Source organism: Coregonus lavaretus (genome assembly GCF_964263955.1).
Source record: "Coregonus lavaretus genome assembly, contig: SUPER_35_unloc_1, whole genome shotgun sequence".
NCBI lineage: Eukaryota > Metazoa > Chordata > Actinopteri > Salmoniformes > Salmonidae > Coregonus > Coregonus lavaretus.
The window spans coordinates 2,417,593-2,439,573 of record NW_028167181.1 but is presented as its reverse complement, the minus strand read 5'-3'; the positions used below and the strand labels follow the sequence as shown (position 1 = coordinate 2,439,573).

General features: G+C 46.2%; 2 protein-coding genes across 2 annotated transcripts in view; both read right to left on the bottom strand.

The window, feature by feature from the left end:
- The window catches only part of LOC311110096 (lipopolysaccharide-responsive and beige-like anchor protein), a gene marked incomplete at both ends in the record, with an annotated part of 6,943 nt that extends 1,421 nt beyond the window's left edge, over positions 1 to 5,522 (bottom strand). Inside the window, 5 exons of the mRNA XM_084188663.1 lie at positions 86 to 198; positions 517 to 632; positions 4,506 to 4,608; positions 4,857 to 4,974; positions 5,463 to 5,522. Coding sequence (XP_084044789.1) covers positions 86 to 198; positions 517 to 632; positions 4,506 to 4,608; positions 4,857 to 4,974; positions 5,463 to 5,522 — 510 coding nt within the window. The remainder of the gene's footprint in view (positions 1 to 85; positions 199 to 516; positions 633 to 4,505; positions 4,609 to 4,856; positions 4,975 to 5,462) is intronic.
- LOC311109993 (lipopolysaccharide-responsive and beige-like anchor protein) overlaps positions 1 to 21,981 on the bottom strand; it is a 164,653-nt gene that overhangs the window by 101,118 nt on the left and 41,554 nt on the right. The window lies entirely within an intron of this gene.

The window sequence follows — 21,981 nt, the reverse complement described above, 5'->3', positions numbered from 1 at the left end:
TCTATCAGCGCTGACTAAGCTAGTGACAGAGAACATGTCTACAGCAATGCGTCTCTTTCTTCCTAAGAGCGCGTGTGTGTGTTACCTTGGACAGGTCTCTGTAGTTGCTGGGCAGGGTGAGATCCAGGTCTTCAGTGTCGTAGTTCGTGATGACCCAGGGGAAGACAGGGTACTGGTTCAGGTCATTGTAGGTACGGCCTGGAGGGAGGGAGGGAGGGAGGGAGGAAGGAAGGAGGGAGACATAGGAGGACAGTCACAACAGTCTCAAATTAGTCAACATCATCATCAAACTTCTATCACTGAACATGTCTAGTAATCTAAATGTCTAAACACCAAACTCCCTTTTCCAATGTATTTTTGCTAACTCTGAAGAATATGAAGTAAGAGGAGGAAACCATGTTGGCCAAACAGAGTTTACAACATTTACATCATTGACCACATATGTTCATAATAGCTGGGTGCGTTGTCATTCCCTATGGTGACAGTCCAGTGATAGTGTGGTAACACTGGTCTTACCAGAGATGGTGTTGAGGAAGATGAGGTACTCAAAGTTGGAGATCTCTCTGCGCTGCCAGCGCTGGGTCATGTTGGAGGCCTTGTAGAGCTGCTTGGGACTGGCCTGGGAGATACGCCTGGAGGAGGGAGAACACACACCGTCTGGTTAGATGCTGGGCTCTCTGGTTAGATGCTGGGCTCTCTGGTTAGATGCTGGGCTCTCTGGTTAGATGCTGGGCTCTCTGGTTAGATGCTGGGCTCTCTGGTTAGATGCTGGGCTCTCTGGTTAGATGCTGGGCTCTCTGGTTAGATGCTGGGCTCTCTGGTTAGATGCTGGGCTCTCTGGTTAGATACTGGGCTCTCTGGTTAGATACTGGGCTCTCTGGTTAGATGCTGGGCTCTCTGGTTAGATGCTGGGCTCTCTGGTTAGATGCTGGGCTCTCTGGTTAGATACTGGGCTCTCTGGTTAGATGCTGGGCTCTCTGGTTAGATGCTGGGCTCTCTGGTTAGATGCTGGGCTCTCTGGTTAGATGCTGGGCTCTCTGGTTAGATACTGGGCTCTCTGGTTAGATACTGGGCTCTCTGGTTAGATACTGAACTGTCTGGTTAGATACTGGGCTCTCTGGTTAGATACTGGGCTCTCTGGTTAGATACTGGGCTCTCTGGTTAGATACTGGGCTCTCTGGTTAGATACTGGGCTCTCTGGTTAGATACTGGACTGTCTGGTTAGATTCTGGACTGTATGCGAGTCCATAAGTACTGGCAAATAAGATATTTTGACCCCAAGACATTGACAACACCTTCAAAGAAAAACCTTTCAGACCCACTGTGAATTATGAAAACATAACATAATCATACAAGATGATTGGTGTGCTTTCAAGATTTCCCACTTCAATAATAACACTGATTCAGACCAAGGCCGTAGGCCTTAGTAAAGTCTCTAAATGCAAATGTTCTAATATTAGATAGTTATTGATATTTAGGCTCAGTAAATTAAAAAGAAAAATGTGCAATGAGTAAGGTTATTTCTTCTTCACACACATACACACTGATCCCCCCCGCAGCACACACACACACACACACACTGATCCCCCCTGCAGCACACACACACACACTGATCCCCCCCGCAGCACACACATACACACACACACTGATCCCCCCCCGCAGCACACACATACACACACACACACTGATCCCCCCCCGCAGCACACACATACACACACACACTGATCCCCCCCCGCAGCACACACATACACTGATCCCCCCCCGCAGCACACACATACACACACACACTGATCCCCCCCCCCGCAGCACACACATACACACACACACTGATCCCCCCCCGCAGCACACACATACACACACACACTGATCCCCCCCGCAGCACACGCATACACACACACACTGATCCCCCCCGCAGCACACGCATACACACACACACTGATCCCCCCCCCGCAGCACACACATACACACACACACTCGCAGGCCCCCGGAGCATGACGTATGCTGGGGGACTTAAACAAATGACCCCCAATCCAATTAAAACAAAGTCAAATTATGGAATTAATCACTGTCACAGTGTGAGATTATAGTCATTAGGCCAGCAGAAAGTCACAATCACCCCTTTACAACTCCCAGTTTATAGCTCCAAAACACTGAACAAACGTTAGGGCAACATCTCTGAATTGTACACAAGGCAGCTAAAATGCTAACCCATATGAAGGTTAGGCCAGGGAACAAATGCTAGGGTGATCTCGTTTCTTTATAGGTACCTAAGATGCTGTCTGAATGTTAGGTCCAAGGTTTTTGAGACATTAACGTATAGTGGAAGAGAGGTTGGGGTGAAGCCTAGGTAGTCTATATACCTAAAGAAAACTGTCTGAATGTTAGGCTAATGTTTTTGCAACACTGGTGTGGATGTGAGGCTGTGGCAAACATTATAGTGTGAGGTAGAGGTACTGTAGGTTGTGGTAAACATTATAGTGTGAGGTAGAGGTACTGTAGGCTGGGGTAAACATTATAGTGTGAGGTAGAGGTACTGTAGGTTGTGGTAAACATTATAGTGTGAGGTAGAGGTACTGTAGGCTGGGGTAAACATTATAGTGTGAGGTAGAGGTACTGTAGGTTGTGGTAAACATTATAGTGTGAGGTAGAGGTACTGTAGGCTGTGGTAAACATTATAGTGTGAGGTAGAGGTACTGTAGGCTGGGGTAAACATTATAGTGTGAGGTAGAGGTACTGTAGGCCGTGGTAAACATTATAGTGTGAGGTAGAGGTACTGTAGGCCGTGGTAAACATTATAGTGTGAGGTAGAGGTACTGTAGGCTGTGGTAAACATTATAGTGTGAGGTAGAGGTACTGTAGGTTGTGGTAAACATTATAGTGTGAGGTAGAGGTACTGTAGGCTGTGGTAAACATTATAGTGTGAGGTAGAGGTACTGTAGGCTGGGGTAAACATTATAGTGTGAGGTAGAGGTACTGTAGGCTGTGGTAAACATTATAGTGTGAGGTAGAGGTACTGTAGGCTGGGGTAAACATTATAGTGTGAGGTAGAGGTACTGTAGGCTGGGGTAAACATTATAGTGTGAGGTAGAGGTACTGTAGGCTGGGGTAAACATTATAGTGTGAGGTAGAGGTACTGTAGGCTGGGGTAAACATTATAGTGTGAGGTAGAGGTACTGTAGGCCGTGGTAAACATTATAGTGTGAGGTAGAGGTACTGTAGGCTGTGGTAAACATTATAGTGTGAGGTAGAGGTACTGTAGGCTGTGGTAAACATTATAGTGTGAGGTAGAGGTACTGTAGGTTGTGGTAAACATTATAGTGTGAGGTAGAGGTGCTGTAGGTTGTGGTAAACATTATAGTGTGAGGTAGAGGTACTGTAGGTTGTGGTAAACATTATAGTGTGAGGTAGAGGTACTGTAGGCCGTGGTAAACATTATAGTGTGAGGTAGAGGTACTGTAGGTTGTGGTAGAGGCTGTATAATGTCATGCCGAGGGAGTAGTGATGGTGTGTTGGTGTGAGAGCAGGACTGGGCTGTACAGCTGTCTCCAGGTCAAAGAGACACGGTGCCCCCGGCCGAGCTACACCATGTTGATTAATGGGACTGACACACACACACACACACACACACTATCTCTCTTATACACGCACGCACGCACACACACACAAACAGATACACGCAATCTGACTCTTACAAAAACACACATTTCAACACTCTCTCATGGGTTACAAAATGGATGATCACTATCATCTTCACACTTCCTAGGGACCCTGATTGTGCATTACCGAAGACGCCAACTATGCAGCAAAACACTGGGATCCTCCTTGGGAATTTTCTTGGACATTTCTCAATTTCCATTCAGTCTTTGGCTTGGCTACAGCCATGACAGCGCAGTGGACTGGCTGGACTTGGCTATGGTAGGGTGCTGCAGACGTAGACTCATAAGAACATGCAACACTCCTACCAGAGGGAAGGTGTATGTGTTCTGGCCTGCTCTGGCCACCCTGCTATCTAGTTCTCAGAGAGGGAGATAAATAAATGATCTGGACTGTGTTTGTGTGAAGTCAATTACGCTAGACAAGAGGAGAAGGGAGTGGGGAGATAGTTGGAGGGGAGGGAGGGTATGCCCACTCTATACCTTGGACGGTGTGTGTGTGTGTCCAATTAGCCTCTGTTTCTTTTTGAACTTTCTCAGTTTCTTTTTCTCTTATTTTTTCATTCTTTCCCTCTCTCTCTTTCTTTCTTTTCCACTCTTTCTGTGGTGGTTTTCTCAGACCGTGCTGAAGCGTGACGGTGTGACACGTGAAATGCCAGTGTTACACGCTAAGCCCAACAAGTGTTTAGTGTCAACTGACAAGAGACAAAGTGGGGACGAACACATACCAACCCTCCACTGCAGAAAAGTAGAGAAATATGGAGAGAAATAGACAGTGAGATAGAGAGCTAGAGAGAAAGAGAGAGAGAGAAGAAGAGAAAGAGAGAGGGAGAGAGATAGAGAAAGACTGACCTGGTCTGTGGGAGGCCAAAGTTGGTGCCCACCCCCACGCGAGGGAGGCATTGGACCACCTTCTTGACCGTGGCTGCATCTGGGAAGTTGAACATGACTGCAGCTACACAGGAAGACAAACAAGTTCTGTCAAACCATGGCTTGGTTTCCACATATAATGGAGTAGCTTTACATTCAAAATAATATAGAAATGAATCCCAACATCAAACCTGTACTCTTTCAAAAAGATCCTGGCAAAGATACTATTCACACATTTGCCTTTCAGATTAAAATCCAAACTCATGTCATAATTTAAGGGTTGAGATTCTACTGAATAGTACTAGAATAAAACAGGCTGGAGGTGGGTCTTACTTCTGTTTGCCATGAAGATCTCCAGAGCAGTGTTCTGCAGCAAGTAACGTCTGGAGAAGACAGCCCTGATCTCTGTGAACAGCCATTTACCATGGAGGCCCTCTGTGTAGGTCAGGATCTGGAAAGGAGAGGACAGGAGAGGAGAGGAGAGGACAGGAGAGGAGAGGAGAGGAGAGGAGAGGAGAGGAGAGGAGAGGAGAGGAGAGGAGAGGAGAGGAGAGGAGAGGAGAGGAGAGGAGAGGAGAGGAGAGGAGAAGAGAAGAGAAGAGAAGAGAGGATAGAATAAGAGAGGAGAGAGGAGAGAGGAGATAAGAGAGAGGAGAGGAGGGGAGAGAAGAAGAAGAGGAGAGAGGAGAGAAGAGAGAAGAGAGGAGAGAATGAGAGAGGAGAGAGGAGAGAGGAGAGAGGAGAGGAGAGAAGAAGAAGGGAGGAGAGAGGAGAGAAGAGAGGAGAAGAGAGGAGAGAATGAGAGAGGAGAGAGGAGAGAGGAGAGAGGAGAGGAGAGAAGAAGAAGGGAGGAGAGAGGAGAGAAGAAGAAGAAGAAGAAGAGAGGAGAGAGAGGAGAGAAGAAGAGAGGAGAGAAGGCCGTGTTAGTTCATTCATCACAGCCAGATGACGCGTCGTCCCGAACAGCAGGATTAATGTTTTATATTGATCAGCCTCCATGAAAAAGGAATACCTTTAACAAGAGAATGAGCCCTATTCAGAGGGAGGGATGGAGGAGGCAGACGTTTAGTTCACTAAAAGCTCATCAGTAATTTAGACAGCGGATATCCTCTCTGTATAAAAAAAATATACAAAAATGATGTCAAGATCATTTCAAGTACGCACCAATATTCAGAGCCAAAAAAGTATTACTTCACTGAAGAGTACCTATTGCAAGGCCAAACGTAAAGTGTGTTTACAAAACAGTCATATGTAGTTCAAACAAACTATAATGCCAAAGCAAACTGCCCATTTAAGTGGTTTTTAATGGCTCAGATTTTCCCCAGATTAAGGCCGTTTTGACCAGCCAGGTCACCCGTGATACAAGTCAGTATTCGACATCCACCCATGTCTGAGGACGTCGGCAGAGGACGTGTAAACCGGCCACTAGAGGCAACAGTGAGCGCTGTTACCTTCAAGTAGGTTTCGGTTTTGCTAGGGCATTGTGGATGGGGATGGTGGATGGGTAAGGCCTATTCAAAGACACCAAAGGTTGCAAGTTCGAATTCAGCGATAGAAAGTCGTTTTTGAGATTTTTGTTTTAAGCCTATCCCAAACCTTAACCATTTTTTACATTTTAGTCATTTTAGCAGACGCTCTTATCCAGAGCGACTTACAGTTAGTGAGCGCATACATGTTTTGTTTTTTTGTTTGTTTTTAATACCCTTACCTTAACCTTTCAGAGTTAATGCCTAACGTTAAGATTTCTGAGTTATTGCCTAAACTTAACCTTAAACACTTCGAAATTTGAAGTTTGCAACAACTTCGAAATTTGACGTTTGATAAAACAGATTCCCAGAGCCAGCTGTCCTGCAGTGTAGCAGGTGAGGACCAGAGAGAGTGAGGCGATCCTGAAGATTTGGACAGTATGAGTTTGGTGGAGATCAGACAGGCTGTTGGGTCCATGACCCTGTCCCTATCCAGCACAGACTCCAAGGAGAGGTACTTTGACCGGGTGGATGAGAGCGACCCTGAGTACCTCCGCAGCAGGAACATGTCACCTGAAATACGGCAGGACTTCAACATGATGGCGCAGAAGAAGAGAGTCACTCAGATTCTACAGAGTCCAGTATGTCGCTTGTTCTCTATGTCTATGTTGATGTGTGTTCACAGTAATGTCACTTTCATTATCTGGTTGTAGACCATCAAATGGCCTGAAAAGTTTTGCTCTTCGAGATCCAGACCTATGTCGTTGGCTCTTGTAGAGACACTACACCATTGATGTTTTCATTCTGATGGCAAAAACATTTAATCAACCGGCACCATGTTTGTACAGTGTTAATCTTTGTTGCAATGCAGTGAAATGTGCTACTGTCAGAGGAAACAATATTAAATATTAACCAGTCCAAAAATAAATGTAAGCTTTATAATACATTCCCTGACCAAGTTCACAGCTTAGCATTATTAAAGGTCCAATGCAGCCGTTTTTATTTAAATATCAAATCATTTCTGGGTAACAGTTAAGTACTGTAGTGTTTTCAATTAAAATGGTCAGAAAGCAACAAAAAATTGCTTCTTAGCAAAGAGCTATTTTCTCAAGCAAGAATTTTGCTAGGACTGTCGGAGAGTGGTCTGAGTGGGGAGGAGAAGTCCCCTGTAGCTCAGTTGGTAGAGCATGGCGCTTGCAACGCCAGGGTTGTGGGTTCGTTTCCCACGGGGGCCAGTATGAAAATGTATGCACTCACTAACTGTAAGTCGCTCTGGATAAGAGCGTCTGCTAAATGACTAAAATGTAAAATGTATAAACATGGATGAACGTCTAATTCTGACGTGGGACTGTGAGAGCTAGTTGGGTTTAACAATGCTTTGTGAAGAGTGCTACTGGGTCAACAGCACAGTTTATGCTAAACAGTCATTTAGCCTGCTTTCTGTAATTCCTCTAACAAGGGGATTGCCACCTTGCAAGGTTAAACAGTAGCTTGTCAGCTAACGCTAAAGAATGCAAAAATGCTCAAATGAGCTGAGCCTAATCTCTCTCTGAGGTTGTCAGAGTGACTTGTCTCAAAGCCTGTCAGCCCTCCTGACAGCCACAGATGCTCAGTCTGGCCTCCTGCGATTCATATTCAAGCTAATCCAATCTTTAGCTTCTGCGCTAACCCACTTATCGTTGCTTTGTTGACTAGCTTCTTTTTTTTACTCGCCCGTGCCTCTCCCTTTTTGTTTCAAAGCTCTTTTAATGACGGTAGGTGTCAAGAGACATGGGGATTGAAGAGGAGTCACTGAGGTATGGCACCAAGGGGTTAGAAGCTGTGGTATTAATCAGAAATATTCAAATGTGCGGCTATCATAGCGTGCTAACTCCAGCACTAGCTTCAAGGAGCTCATTAAAGGGTAGGTTGCAGTGGAAGGGAGCAGCTGGGGCTCTTAGCCGAGGACGGCCTGGCGGTCTCTCTCGCTCTCTCCATCTCCCTGTCTTTTTCCTTCCCCCTCCCTCTCTTTCCATCTCTCTTTCCTCCCTCTCTTTCTGTCTGTTGCCTCCATACCTCGCTCTCTCTTTGTTGCCTCCATACCTCTCTCTCTTTCCTCCCTCTCTCTCTCTCTCTGTTGCCTCCATACCCCTCTCTCTCTCTCTCTCTCTATCTCCTTCTACCCCATGCTCTCTCCCTCTCCTCTCTCTCTCTATCTCCTTCTACCCCCTGCTCTCTCCCTCCCCTCTCTCTCTCTTTCCTCCCTCTCTCTCTCTCTGTTGCCTCCATACCACTATCTCTCTCTATCTCCTTCTACCCCCTGCTCTCTCCCTCCCCTCTCTCTCTCCCACTGCCCTCCTCTCAGAGGAATAAGACCTGCCTGCACCGCAGCCTCACTTCAAAGTCTCTGGAGTTCAATTAAATGTGGATTAGAGAGGTTTGGAGGAGAGACTGGGCTGCCCGTCCGTCTCTCTCCCAGACTCTCACCTACACTACCCTAACAGGCTGGGCCTAGGACGACCCCACACCGTACCAGCCTCCCATCAGCCCCGTCACCATGGAAACACTGTCACAATAACCCCTCAAGCTGTGGCTTCTGGTACAGTATATCCAAAAGGATTTATAAAGGGATTTTCTTTAATTGGGTGTCAAAGTTAGAGATATTTGCGAAAGATAATATTACGTATTTTTTATGAAGGTTTTAGAGGGATCTAGGTGAGAAAGAATGATATTTTTGTCTGTTTTCTTCCTCATATGTTTGATTAGTCTATTTTTGATGAAGTCTTAGTGGATCTAGGTGAGTCTTCAGTTTGATTTGTCAGTTAGATTTGTATTCAATTATGAAAATCACATCTCGTCATCTTTCAGCCACTCATGGACTGATCTCCACACTGCAGGCAAGGCAGGCAATGACTGTCTACAGCACCCACCCCTCCCTGTGATACAATTAACCCCATTTGAGCAGTGTTAACGCACTGCATTATACACATTGCCACCCACAGCCACAACAGAGCATGACACAACTACACTGTCTGTGGGACTGGGGGAGGACCGGGGGATGTGTTCCACTGCAGTCTGCACCACGCCAATCAAGAAACATTTCTTTTAGTAATATACTGTATTCTCGTTAATGTATGATCATCACCATGTAATTACAAATACATCAATGATGTATAACAACACAATGTCTAAATAACCAGATATGACAGTCTAAAATAAAGCCTGTCATAGAAGGAAGCGTTCTGGTCTGCGTGTCTCCAGCCCTGTCCTGTCTGTCAGAGTCTGTTTACCAGTCTGGGATTTGAAGGTTATGACAAACAGCCTCAGACAGACAGACAGACAGTTGGATCAGTCTGACTTCTCTATCTGCTGTGAGGACGGCGAGACAGAAAGGGTGGCCATCAGGTTCACATGTCAACAACACCGACCACTCACCACACTACATGACACAGACACACACACACACTGCCTCCTCAACCACATTACATGTCATCTCTCAGTGCTGGAATGTCACTTTCCACCTCCAAGTATCAGGTCAGAAACGCAGTAGTAGACAATTTCATGTAGAGGTGAAAATGTAGATGGAAGGGTGGGTGGGTGAGTAACCTTGACTCTCTATTCCAGGGGTTCATTTCTACACCCCAGGGTGTTTCCACTGATACTCTCCTCCTCGGTGTTAGTACTTGTCTGTGAGGCACTGAGGGCTAAATTGAGGATGTTGCGGCCACTCTCTCAGAGTGTAAATAGATATGACAGGTCTAGAAGCGACGCCGCTCGTCGCCTCATATCATATTTTGAACCCGACCGATGCATCTTCACTCCAAAAACCAATCCAGATATAATATTTGAGACTGCTGCTTTTCAGAGACCCTATCTTGTAATGAATTCCCCTTGTTCCAGGGCGGGAGTCAACATTCCCTCCCTCTCCTCCACAGACACCTTTTCCCTTGCAGATGAAAAAGCTCGGAGGGTGACACGATAAACTATCCAGGGGAGAGAAAGGTGCGCCGCCTATGACCCACTTGGTTGAAGCGGCTGCTGGACAAATTGCAGCGGTGAGGCCGTTATTGTCCGGGCCTGGAGTTATTGCTACATATGATTGGGCTGTGATAGATAGAGGAGGGGTCAGCAGATAAGGAGAGGAGAGGAGAGGAGAGGAGAGGAGAGGAGAGGAGAGGAGAGGAGAGGAGAGGAGAGGAGAGGAGAGGAGAGGAGAGGAGAGGAGAGGAGAGGAGAGGAGAGGAGAGGAGAGGGAAATCACTAAAGGAGAGTGGAGTCAGACACTGGACCAAAACAGAGTAATAAACAATTAAACAAAGGTGGTTGTGGTATGGAAGGTACCTAAAATATATTCCAGAGAATTGTAGATATTACTTTATTCTACTCTTTATTTGAAAGGGCCATCCACTGGAATAAAGTACCATAGTGGTATAAACTGTATGCCTCCTAGTGTCTCAGAGTCTCCGACTGCATCTATACCGAATGGCTCCAGACTGCAGGTGTTTGTGGCTGCAGCCCTCCAGGCCACTATCAGTCTCCATGACTGGCCCTGAAGGCCTTGAAGGTGAAACACCACCACCACTCTAACTCCCTTCAACCTCCTCCAGATGTGGCCACAAATGGCCCCTGTTGATTGGCCTGTCGCCTGAAGGCGGCCTCTCCTGATTGGCTTGTCGTCTGATGGAGTGCTTATTGAATTAATGCAGAAGTCAGTCTCGGAACACACAATTCCAAGGACCAATGAAGCAGGGAGAGAAAGAATGGACTGTGTAGTATGGGACTGTTGAGGGATAATAGTTTGTATTGACATAGAATAGAATGGTTTTGATAGAAAGCCAATGATAATGAAAAATATTGACATATATCTTGAGAGGAAAGGGATCGCTTCCTTGAAAACTAGTCGAAGAAAAATGCAATATATGCATTTCTCAAAGACAAAAGCTCTGCAGGGTTGCAAAAAATATAAAAGCCCTAGCCATCTTCACACTTACGCATTTCATTATGGCTTAATATAGCTTTCTCGTCCCCTGTGACCGGTACAGCAACTCCCATCAATTCAGCTCTCTGACTCCAAGCTGGATTTCAAAGCGACTGACACCACAGAGGACGCATGCAGCCAAACAGAACAACAGAAGGCTTTGAGAGTCTCGATTGTGAAGCTTTTTTCTCCTCTCTCTCACACAATCACACACACTCTCCCTCTCTCTTCCATCTCTCTCCCCCTCTGCCGCACTGGGAGCTATTCAACCTGTTTGTGCCTGGGCTGCTGGTCATTTCTGAAGCACTATCGTTTGTCTCTGTCAGACACCCAAACGACTCTGGAATGAAGAGGGACACATGAAGGGGGACCGGGGGAGAGATGTGCCCCTACCAACCCCCCTAGCTACCAACCGCTATCCGACACACACACACACACACATCTCTCAGCCGATCCCTGCCAATGGACCTACTCCATCACACCCTTTCCACCCCAGAAATGACACCCACCAACATACCCCTCCTCACCCCCGACTCTTCAAACAACGCTTGCTGCTGATGTCAAGTGTTTTTTTTAAAGATCCTATTCTAGATTTTCTATTTCGTACTTCTGATATTGAACTATGCATTGTTGAGGAAGAGCTTGTAAGTAAGCATTTCACCGTGTGACAAATAAACTGGTTTTGATTGGGAGTGGGGGCACAGCACCACGCATTTGGAAGTCTGACAAAAATTGGATTGAAAATACCATCTAACATGAGAGGAGAACAAAGTAGCAGGGTAGTCGTGCTGTGAGTGTTACAAGATAAGTGTGTGTGTGTGTGTGTGTGTGTGAGCGTGTGTGTGTGTGTGTGTGTGAGCGTGTGTGTGTGTGCGTGTGTGTGTGTGTGTGTGTGTTACAAGATAAATGTGTGTGTGTGTGTGTGTGTGTGTGTGTGTGTGTGTGTGTGTGTGTGTGTGTGTGTGTGTGTGTGTGTGTGTGTGTGTGTGTGTGTGTGTGAGCGTGTGAGCGTGTGTGTGTGTTACAAGATAAATTAAGTCTCTCAATAGAATTCTCTGTTGGGGAGACGAGGCGCGGGTGTTTGGGCTGATAAGGACTTCCTGGTGTTGAGAGAAAAAAGGAACCCGTGTTACATAGTAGATAGAAACCCCTGTCGCTTATTAGAATAGAATCAAACTTTATTGTTCAATGTGAATCGGAATTTCATCCAAGGAGGGTGTGGCAAGAGGGAAGAATAAAATAGCGGAAAAGATGCACGTAGCGTTTTGCCATTTGGTTTAATATGCCTTGTGTTGCGTCTGTCTGTGGCCTTTGAAGGGAAATGAGGTGATTGAAGTTCAATTTGTAGGCTGTTATTAAGCGTTTCCGCGCTGCTGCTCCGGTTAAAGGATCATGGAGGAGGGCTTTATTATTACCTTTTGGTCATATGAAGTGGTGGAGATAAAGTGATGAAATTAATGAGCGGGAGGAAGAGAGGTGATCAATCAACATCAAACCAGAGACGGGGGGATAGCGATGGGAGCAGCCATATTGGGGAAGTTGATAGGGTAAGTAGTGAGAAGGAAAAGAAACCTCTGGACTTATCAGTGCGGAATTGGAATTGCTTTTGCGACACGCAAACACACCAACCAACACACACACACACACACTCTCTGACGAATACACACACACCATCTCTGTGTGCGAATGTTTGTGTGTGTACTATGTAGTCCTGTGTGAATGTGTTTTGTATAGAGTGAGTGTTTGTGTGCAAAGGTCTCTGTGAACATCAATCAATCAACCCCCACCCCAACCCCCCCACCCCCAACCCCCAACCCCCTTGAAACAACTACAGTGTTTACACCAGACTCTTTTCCACTGGCTTCTCAACAGCCAGGTGCACATTATTCTGCATTACAGATTACACCAATTCTCCCTGAGTATTTCCATGGACTTCCCCAATTCCCAACCAAACAGAAATAGCAGTAGTTGGACTACTATACCTTAAATCATATGAACAATGAGCTGAGCTACAAGATCAAAGACACTGTATAGCCTAGTCACAGCCTGTACATCTGAAGAATCCCCAGCAGCATATTTTCCAACTCTTCTTCCTTCGCTTCACTGACCACAGAATCAAATCAGGTAGGATAACCACAGCAGTGGTCTTAGACGCGAGTCTGGAGTTTACGACTGTCCAAACCTAAATGAATATGAAAGCGAAGACTAACACAAGCAGACATTTGAGCCCGTGAGTTTGACGCTAGTCTTCCCTGGCACTTCATCTACATGGGCTATGCCTCATGTAGAACTCCTATATCCCCCAACCCCACCACCTCCCTCCCTCACCCCTCCTCACCCTTCATCTAACACACACGGGCTTTGCCTCAGAACCCCCCTCCCCCGGCTGTGTTCTGTTCCAGCCTGGCACACCACACCCAGCCATGTCACCCTCCATCAGAGAATGAGTTCATCAGACTAATGAGTAGGAGGTAGAGAAGGGGGAGGCCTGGGCCTGGGCCTCTGCTCCAATCAGGGCACTCGCCTCCACTGACATGCACTGCCCCCTCTGACTCGCCCCAATCCCACTCTCCTCACAGCCCTCTGGAGCCAATTAGGACGGATTTTGTTGTTGAGTTTGAGTGATACCAGGAAAAAAACAGAGAGGAGGGAAGAGAGAGAGAGAGAGAGAGAGAGAGAGAGAGAGAGAGAGAGAGAGAGAGAGAGAGAGAGAGAGAGAGTGTGTAAGGAAGGATAAACATATATGTCATACTATGGTAAAGTCGTTATGGACTTTAAGGCTAATAGTTATATAATTGGGTCACACTTTATTTGGAATGTCCCATGTAGATGAATGTCTACAGATGGTCATATCATACTGTTGATAAGCAACTGCTTGCTAAGGTTACGAATAGGGTTGGGTTAGGTTTAGAATAAAGGTTAGGATAAGGGTTAGGGCTAGTAGATAGTTGAAATGTTATTGATAGTCTGTAGAGCATCTACAGATGGACTATCCAAATAAAGTGTGATACAGTCTCAAACAATGTGATTCAAGGAGGAGGGGAAGGTGGGAGAACCACATCTAAGAGGGCCCCATAGTGAGAGTTCTAGGATCATGGGACCTGCAGAACGGTGGAAAACACATGACTCTACTTCCTCACCCCAGCAGTCATCCTCACAACAATAGGCAATTAATATAAAACACTACTGCATGTAGCAACATACATATGCACACCACCCACAGGTTCTTTAGGGAATTTAAGAAAATATTCTACACAAATTCATCCAATCAATTTAGCCAAAGGATTTGTGTCGTTAGGGCATGATTGATAGGCACGATTGTTGTACCTGCGTGTAACTGACTGATTCAAGCTCTAATCACTGGTCACGTATAGGAGTCTATGTGCCTCAAGGCAAGTAAAACAAACCACAACACTGAGAAAATAAACAGGCCTAAGAAGCCGCTGGAGTGTGAGAGATTTAAAGAAAAATAAAGAGGGTCCAAGCTTGCGTTGAGTCGAGTGTATAGTAGTGAAGTAGTACAGATCCAACATCCAAGCCAAACGCTGCTTAGTTTGGGGTTATACTCTTTGAAGGAAGTCCCTTCTTTTCAAAGGCTATTTGGGGGCATTTAGTTAGAATTTATCCTAATAGGGATTAAACCCTTTATGTCCCTCTCCACTGTGTTAGCTAACAGGTTAGTCCTTTAACTTTCCAGCCCGGCCCCTGCTCTGGCGCTAGCTAGCGGCTTAGCCTTTTAAAGCGTGAACAAAAAAGCCTTGTGTGGATTTAGGAAAATGACGGAATGGTCCTGGGGTTAATTGGAAGAGAAGTGAAGCCCTCAATGCATTGACTCATTAAACATTTAGCTTTTGTGCGGATCGAGGCAAGGGACAGGGAGCTCTGGAGAGATAATGAGATACCAAACTGGTAGAGGTAGCTAGCGCAATTGGTGGCAGCGGTGGGATTTGAATAGTAACACTAAACAGTAGCAGGGAGCTTTTTTATGAGGATTTTAAAAACAACACAAGAAGATAAGACCAAACCCAATCTGGCAACCCAGCGAGTGGGTCAACGTGTCGCATTCTTTCTTGTGGTGAAAGAGGAACTAGCGTTTTATTAATTTTTGGGGTAATTACACAAAGATAGGGATCAGGTTAGCCAGAGGGGGTACACTAAATCCCCCTTCTCCACCCATCCCCATACAAGGCCTGGCGTTTCTCTCCCCCTAACAGTTTAGGGTTGAGACTTAAAGCGCTTTAACCTTGGGGCCGGTGAGGGCAGAGTTGGAGGCTCTGGGGTGATGGTGGAATAAAGAAGGGGATAAGGCCACATAAGTGAAGGGAAGAGGAGCGTGAAATTCGGCAGACATATGCAAATGTAGTAGGCTGCCTGTCCCTGCATTCTACCTGCTACCTCAGGGTAATGATGGCCGTTTAAAAGGAGACGGCAAGACAACAATAACAGACGGATGTTGCTACTGTACTTATCATTGACCTGGTGACAGTGACACTTCCCAGGCCTAAAATCATCCACAAAGGAAAGGCTTTAAAAACGTTGGTTCTTTCATTGATTAATATTATATCCAACAGCTATGTTTTAAGAAGTACAACACCTTCCCTCAAGGCCACATTTGCCAGTGAAAGTGCCACGACGATGGCACACCTGTTGGAGGTGGGATACAATTTTAACGGCTAGAGAACCTTCCTTGAAGTGTCAAGCCAGTCAGCCAACGCTAGCCCCTTCATGAATGAAGGAGAGAGAAGATGGAGGCGCTTTTCATTGAAACTCAGAGGTGCAGAGAAAATCGGGGAGACAGGCCCAAGCTTCTGGAGCAAAGTGGTTAAAGACTGAGGCATTGTCCCCAACCACCAACTTCCCTCTAAACCGCCGCCGCAGTGAGCCGCCGTTCGCCACAGCAAACATCAGACAGGTTAAGATCGCTGACCAGCGCCTATTGCATTCTCCCCGCTATCCCTCAAACTCCCAAAGCCCCCTTTGGCCTTTTTACCGTCGACAGGCCTTTTGGGGGTCGCTGTGGAGCTTTATAGAGGTAAACTCTTCGCTAATCCTGCTTTGTCCCTGGCTTAATTGGATTGGAGAAGGGGTGTGGGGTGGAAAGTAGACCTCTCTTAGGGGTGTTTGAAGGGGCAAGGAGGGTTGGGTTGGGGGATAGAGAGGAAGAGAGAGGGAGAGAGAAAAAAGGGTCTTCCCTGAATGGATGAATGGAACCCCATGGGTATTTGGAAGATTCCAAGGTGATTCAATCTGAGCTAGATTATCTGTATGGTCGTGTTGAGAGCCGTCCTTTATAAGAAGATAACTGGGCTAATAAATAACCTCCACTCTCCAGAGGCAGGAGTCTAAAGGGGTTAAAGGGTTGAGAGTGAAGTCAGCCAGCTAGTGATAGTGTTTGGATAACCTGCCCATCTCAGTTAGCTAGGAGATTCAATTTATCCATGCTCAATTCCATTCTAGAATCAACAGAATGTATTGGGGAGGGAATAGAGTCCAGAATCTGTTTTCTACATGTCCTGTTTGTCATCTGAGTTGAACCCAATATTCCATTTCAAATTATCAACAGAAATGTGATAAAAAACTACTGGTGCAAAACTAATTCCAGTGGCTCGTTAAACACAGAAATAAAACTGATGATGAGTCTGCTGGTGAGGAAATATGAATGTATTGGTTGTCAAGAAACAACCCAAGATATCCCCCACGACAACATGAGCAACCCTATCTGAAGCATATGCTTTGTTCTCCAAAGCATCAGTCCTTACAAAAAAAAACAAGCCTTTCACAGTATGTTCCTTGAGTGTTGTTCTTGTGTTAGCCCCCTTGTTTGTGTTTCTAGCGTGGAGCAGGTATAAAACCCTCTAATGCCATTGTCACCTATGAAGGGGTCTTGGTTGAGTGAGTACATAGTGTCCCTGCGGAGGAGCCATTTCAACCAGACTGGATGGGTCATTAACCATAATGGCGGCGGCAGCACCACCAGGAGCCAACACAGTCACACAGTCTCACACTATTCTCACTGATAGGATATAGTGGATACCTATACAGTAGGTCAACACAACAATTGTTCTAATGTTGTTATTGCACTGTCTGCATCGTCTGCTTTGTCATGCATCATGTGCAGTAAGAATATTGGCACATAATGAGAATAGTCTTCTTGTTTCTCTGTCAGAGGCATACTATTATGACTTCTTGCTGGCCCATATCAATAATTTAGCCTCCATTAGTTGTATATTTATTTATTTTTAGTTTACCTTTATTTAATTAGGCAAGTCAGTTATGAACAAATACTTATTTACAATGACGGCCTACACCGGCCAAACCCGGACGACACTGGGCCAATTGTGCGCCACCCTATGGGACTCCCAATCACAGCCGGTTGTGATACAGCCTGGAATCGAACCAGGGTCTGTAGTGACGCCTCAAGCACTGAGACCACTGCACCACTCGGGACCCCAATATATCTGGTGATTGAAATGGTAAAATATGCACTCCCAACACTGGTTATCTGTCCATACAAAAGAAGGTAAAACAACCCAGTTCCCCATTTAGATATAATCTCGAATGTCACCACAAATGTTCTAGATGCTTCCCACCTTCCATATCACCATCAAAACGGATCCTCCTAATAATGAACAATTCCAATCTCAATTTGAGAGCAGTGATCGATCTTCCCACAATCTGGCTGACTCTGACCTCTGTTCTGTTGACTAACAAAGGCTTGCAAATAGAACAGCAGGTACACAGGTGTTGAGTGGTTAATATCACACAAACACACTATCATACTGTAGCACCAGGCAGACTGGCATCCATAAGCAGGATGATCCATCAGGCTACTGCTGTTCCCTTTGACACTGTGTGTCAGAAGCCTGACTGGGGGACTAAATGATGGAGCTGTGCGTATGAGTGTTATGTGTGTGTGTGTGTGTGTGTGTGTGAGAGAAAGAGTGAGAGAGAGAGAGAAAGTGATCAATCAGAGAGGGGAGGGGAGGCCCCGGTCGGACATGCCCCTGATGGAGACCAGTCAAACAAACCCCACAGACGGAGCATGATGGAGGGGCTAGGATCAGGTTGCAGCTAGGGCTAGGCTTCTTTGTCTGGAGGTATTGCATGGTGTGGTGTGTCTACAAACTCAGGGCAAGAGGGTGTGGGGTGAGAGGGAGAGAGATGTGTGAGACGTAAAACAGTGTGTGTGCATCAGTGTGTTTGAGCTTGTGTGTGTAGGTGTGTGTAGGGGTGTGTGTTGTGTGTGTGTGTGTGTGTGTGTGTGTGTGTGTGTGTGTGTAACCAGTGTTTATCTGTATGTGGTGCCAGCTAGATGAAGACAGAGAGACAGTGACAGTATGTGAAGAGTAGAAAGAGTCCAGAGGGAAGGAGACATTATTCATCATTAGCCGAGGGGTTGACACAGTGTCTAAGTGGTTCCCTGTGTGATGACCAAGTGGCAATCATCTTTCCCCAGGCCTGTCCTGCCTGATTACACCTCTCTACTGCTGAACCTTTAATCTGCTGTGTTTTCTCACAAACACACACAGCTCAAGCATACAGACACACACAGGCACACGCACATGTATACACACACATGCAGGTGCACAGTCACACACAGACGCGCGCACACTACACACAAACACACACTCACACCCACCGCACCGTTTTTACATCTCAGCAATAACAAAGCCGACATGTGATCCGGGTCTGCAACAACAGCAGGAACAGAGGAACAGAGGAGAGAGGAGAGGAAAGAAGATGAGGAGAGAGAGAGAACAGGAGATGAAACAATCTTCGACACAACTCCACCTGGTAGCCTTCTCTTAATAAGAATGTAAAACACCACTGACTACATGCTGACAGAAGCAGAACGAGATGTATACAAACTGTCCTTGAGTTCCAGCTCTCGAAAAGCAATTACATCTACGTTGATGCGAGACGACAATGCATTTATCACGGTTAGAACTGCCTTCCTTGTATATATGGCTGTAATGCAACAGATTACCCTATCAACAAAAACACAAGCAACATGTGAAAGTGTCTGTAAAGACCTTGATCTGTTGATCTGGTGTTGCCGTAAGTCAAGTTCAAAATAACTGTCTGATGGAAATATGGCTGCCACAGGAACAAGTCTATAAACAATAGAGAGGGGTAAAGAAAGAAGATGCCGCCACAAGAACAGGGCTATAAACAATATAGAAAGAGGTTAAAAAAAGAAGATGGCCGCCACAGGACAAGGCTATAAACAATAGAGAGAGAGAGGTTTAAAAAAAAAAAGAAGATGGCCGCCACAGGAACAAGGCTATAAACAATATAGAGAGAGAGGTTTAAAAAAAAAGAAGATGGCCGCCACAGGACAGGCTATAAACAATATAGAGAGAAAGGTTAAAAAAAATAAGAAGATGGCCGCCACAGGAACAGGGCAATTACCAATATAGAGAGGTAAAAAAGGAAGATGGCCGCCACAGGAACAGGGCCATTACCAATATATAGAGAGAGGTAAAAAAATTAAATAACAAGGAGCATCTCATATGCCTCTCCTTGACTTTGAAGCCCCAGCACACACACAAACTCATGCACCACTCACCAAGCATTGCTGCATCCACGCACAGATGCACACACACGCATGAGAATATAATCTTCCTCTCTTGTTCCATCAGAACCTATCAGACCAAGAGATCACTGACCTCATCCTCAGAACAGATGACTTCATCTTCTTGGATAACCCAGTCAAAACCTGTGTTGTGTGTGTGTGTGTGTGTGTGTAACATTGGACATTTTCAATTGGGATAGGAAGAGAGACTCTGCTTTCGTTATATTTCTACAGAAACTATCATGAGAAAAACAGAGAGCGACGAGAGAGAGAGAAAGAGAGAGAGATGGAGAAAGAGAGAGAGATGGGTGGAGACAGAGAGAGAGAGAGAGAAATGAGAGAAGAGAGAGATGGAGAAAGAGAGAGATGGAGAAAGAGAGAGAGATGGAGAAGAGAGAGAGAGAGAGGAGAGAGAGAGATGGAGAAAGAGAGAGAGAGCGAGAGAGAGAGAGAGAGAGAGAGAGAGAGAGAGAAAGAGAGGAGAGAGAGAGAGAGACAGAGAGAGAGAGAGAGAGAGAGAAAGACAGAGAGAGACAGAGAGAGGGAGAAAGAGAGAGAGAGAAAGACAGAGAGAGACAGAGAGAGAGAGTAAGAGAGAGAGAAAGAGAGAGAGTGAGAGAGAGAGAGAGAGAGAGAGAGAGAGTAAGAGAGTAAGAGAGAGAGAGAGAGAGAGAGAGAGAGAGAGAGAGAGAGAGAGAGAGAGAGAGAGAGAGAGAGAGAGAGAGAAAGCGAGAGAGAGAGAGAAAGAGAGAGAGAGAGAGAAAGGAGAGAGAGAGGACTGCTTCTGTTATATGTCTACAGAATACTATAGACTAAAAGGCGACAGAAGGCTGCATGTGTTAGGCTGTGCCAGGACTGGAACATGTGGGGAGACCAGAGACGAGAGCAAAAACTCACTTCAGGAAGCCTAAACATGTATTTGGCCTTATCTCTCTTAATTGGCTCAAATCGATCTCAATTGCTCACATCTGTCTTATGCATTTGCGGTTAGGAGTCTTTGAAGACTCGGACAGTGACTTATAATAGGAGAGTGAAGGCAAGGGAGTGGGGAACATGGGAGTCTGTATGATAATAATTGAGTTTCTTGACGAAGAGGTAAAGTCAATGTATGTGTGCCACAGGGAGGAAGAGGCTGAGTGGGATTAAAGATGTAGAAGGGAGAGAGCCTCGACATGAGGGAAGGAGGGGAGGAAGATGAGAAGAGCAGAGCGGCCGATGGCTCTGATGATAATGAGTCTGTCTCGGGTAAGGAAACACTTAATGTCTTCCAGGTGCTGTAATTACCAGGAAAGCGATGGCTGGAGAGAAAGAAGAGAGAGAGAGAGCGAGAGAGAGAGAGAGAGCGAGAGCGAGAGCGAGAGCGAGAGCGAGAGCGAGAGCGAGAGCGAGAGCGAGAGCGAGAGGGAGAGAGAGAGAAGAGAGAGAGAGAGAGAGAGAGAGAGAGAGAGAGCGAGAGAGAGAGAGAAAAAGGGAGGGAATGTGCGAACGAGAGAGGGAGAAAAAATAAAGAGGTCGTCCGCCCTCCACCACATCACTCAACTAGTCCTTGTCGCGGTGTGCCTGAGCGATTTATTGACCGTCCCAGGATGCACTCTGTCAGAGCTGAAGGAGCACATGGAGAAATGGAGGAGTAGAGAGATGGAGGGATGGTGGGGGAGGAAATATGAATGGTAGCGGTGAGAGGTGAACGGGCACTGTTTCCTGCTGCTCATTGATAATGACATACCTGTCGTCAGGCCGTCTGTTAGCTATAAGTAGTGTGTGCTAGAGCTAACTGGAAAATCAATATGGCTTCCTCACAGGCCAGGCTGCCATGCCGCCCAGGCAACCCTCTCTGATTGGCAGCTGCAGCCGAAGGTCGTCCCCGGCGACCGGAGGGGGTGTAATAGGGGGTAGCCGCCACCAAGGTTTGACGCTTTCAGGACAGACTAACGACACGGAACTGGCCCGACAAAACGCTGGGTGATTTTCTTTGACTGACCACCCGCTTCCCCATTCTGCCACTGAATAGCCCACTGCTTAAGCAGTCTCCTCCCCACCAATTGGCAAGGTGTTACAAGTGTTGTTCACAACAGATGCTTCTTCAGAAAACCCCAGAACACAGTCCTGGAACCAGGAGGCTAGAACCAGGAGGCTGGAACTAGGAGGCTGGAACCAGGAGGCTGGAACCAGGAGGCTGGAACCAGGGCGGCTAGTTGTGACTGTACATAGCCCTTAGTCAATAAAAGGGGCACTGTTGAACAATTCTGTCCTGTTAAAACACTACAAGTCAACTAAGTCAAAGCTCCAGGTTATTCTGAGAGGAAAATCCTGATGATGACACACACTGAATATTCAGAGTATTTTGTAAATGACCCCCCCCCCCCCCCCCACCCCGCTCCAATGTGAGCTATGTGTTTTGTCTGGGCCAGGAAATAAACTTTTTGGCCCATTTTCATCTTCCGTTCCATAAACCGCAAC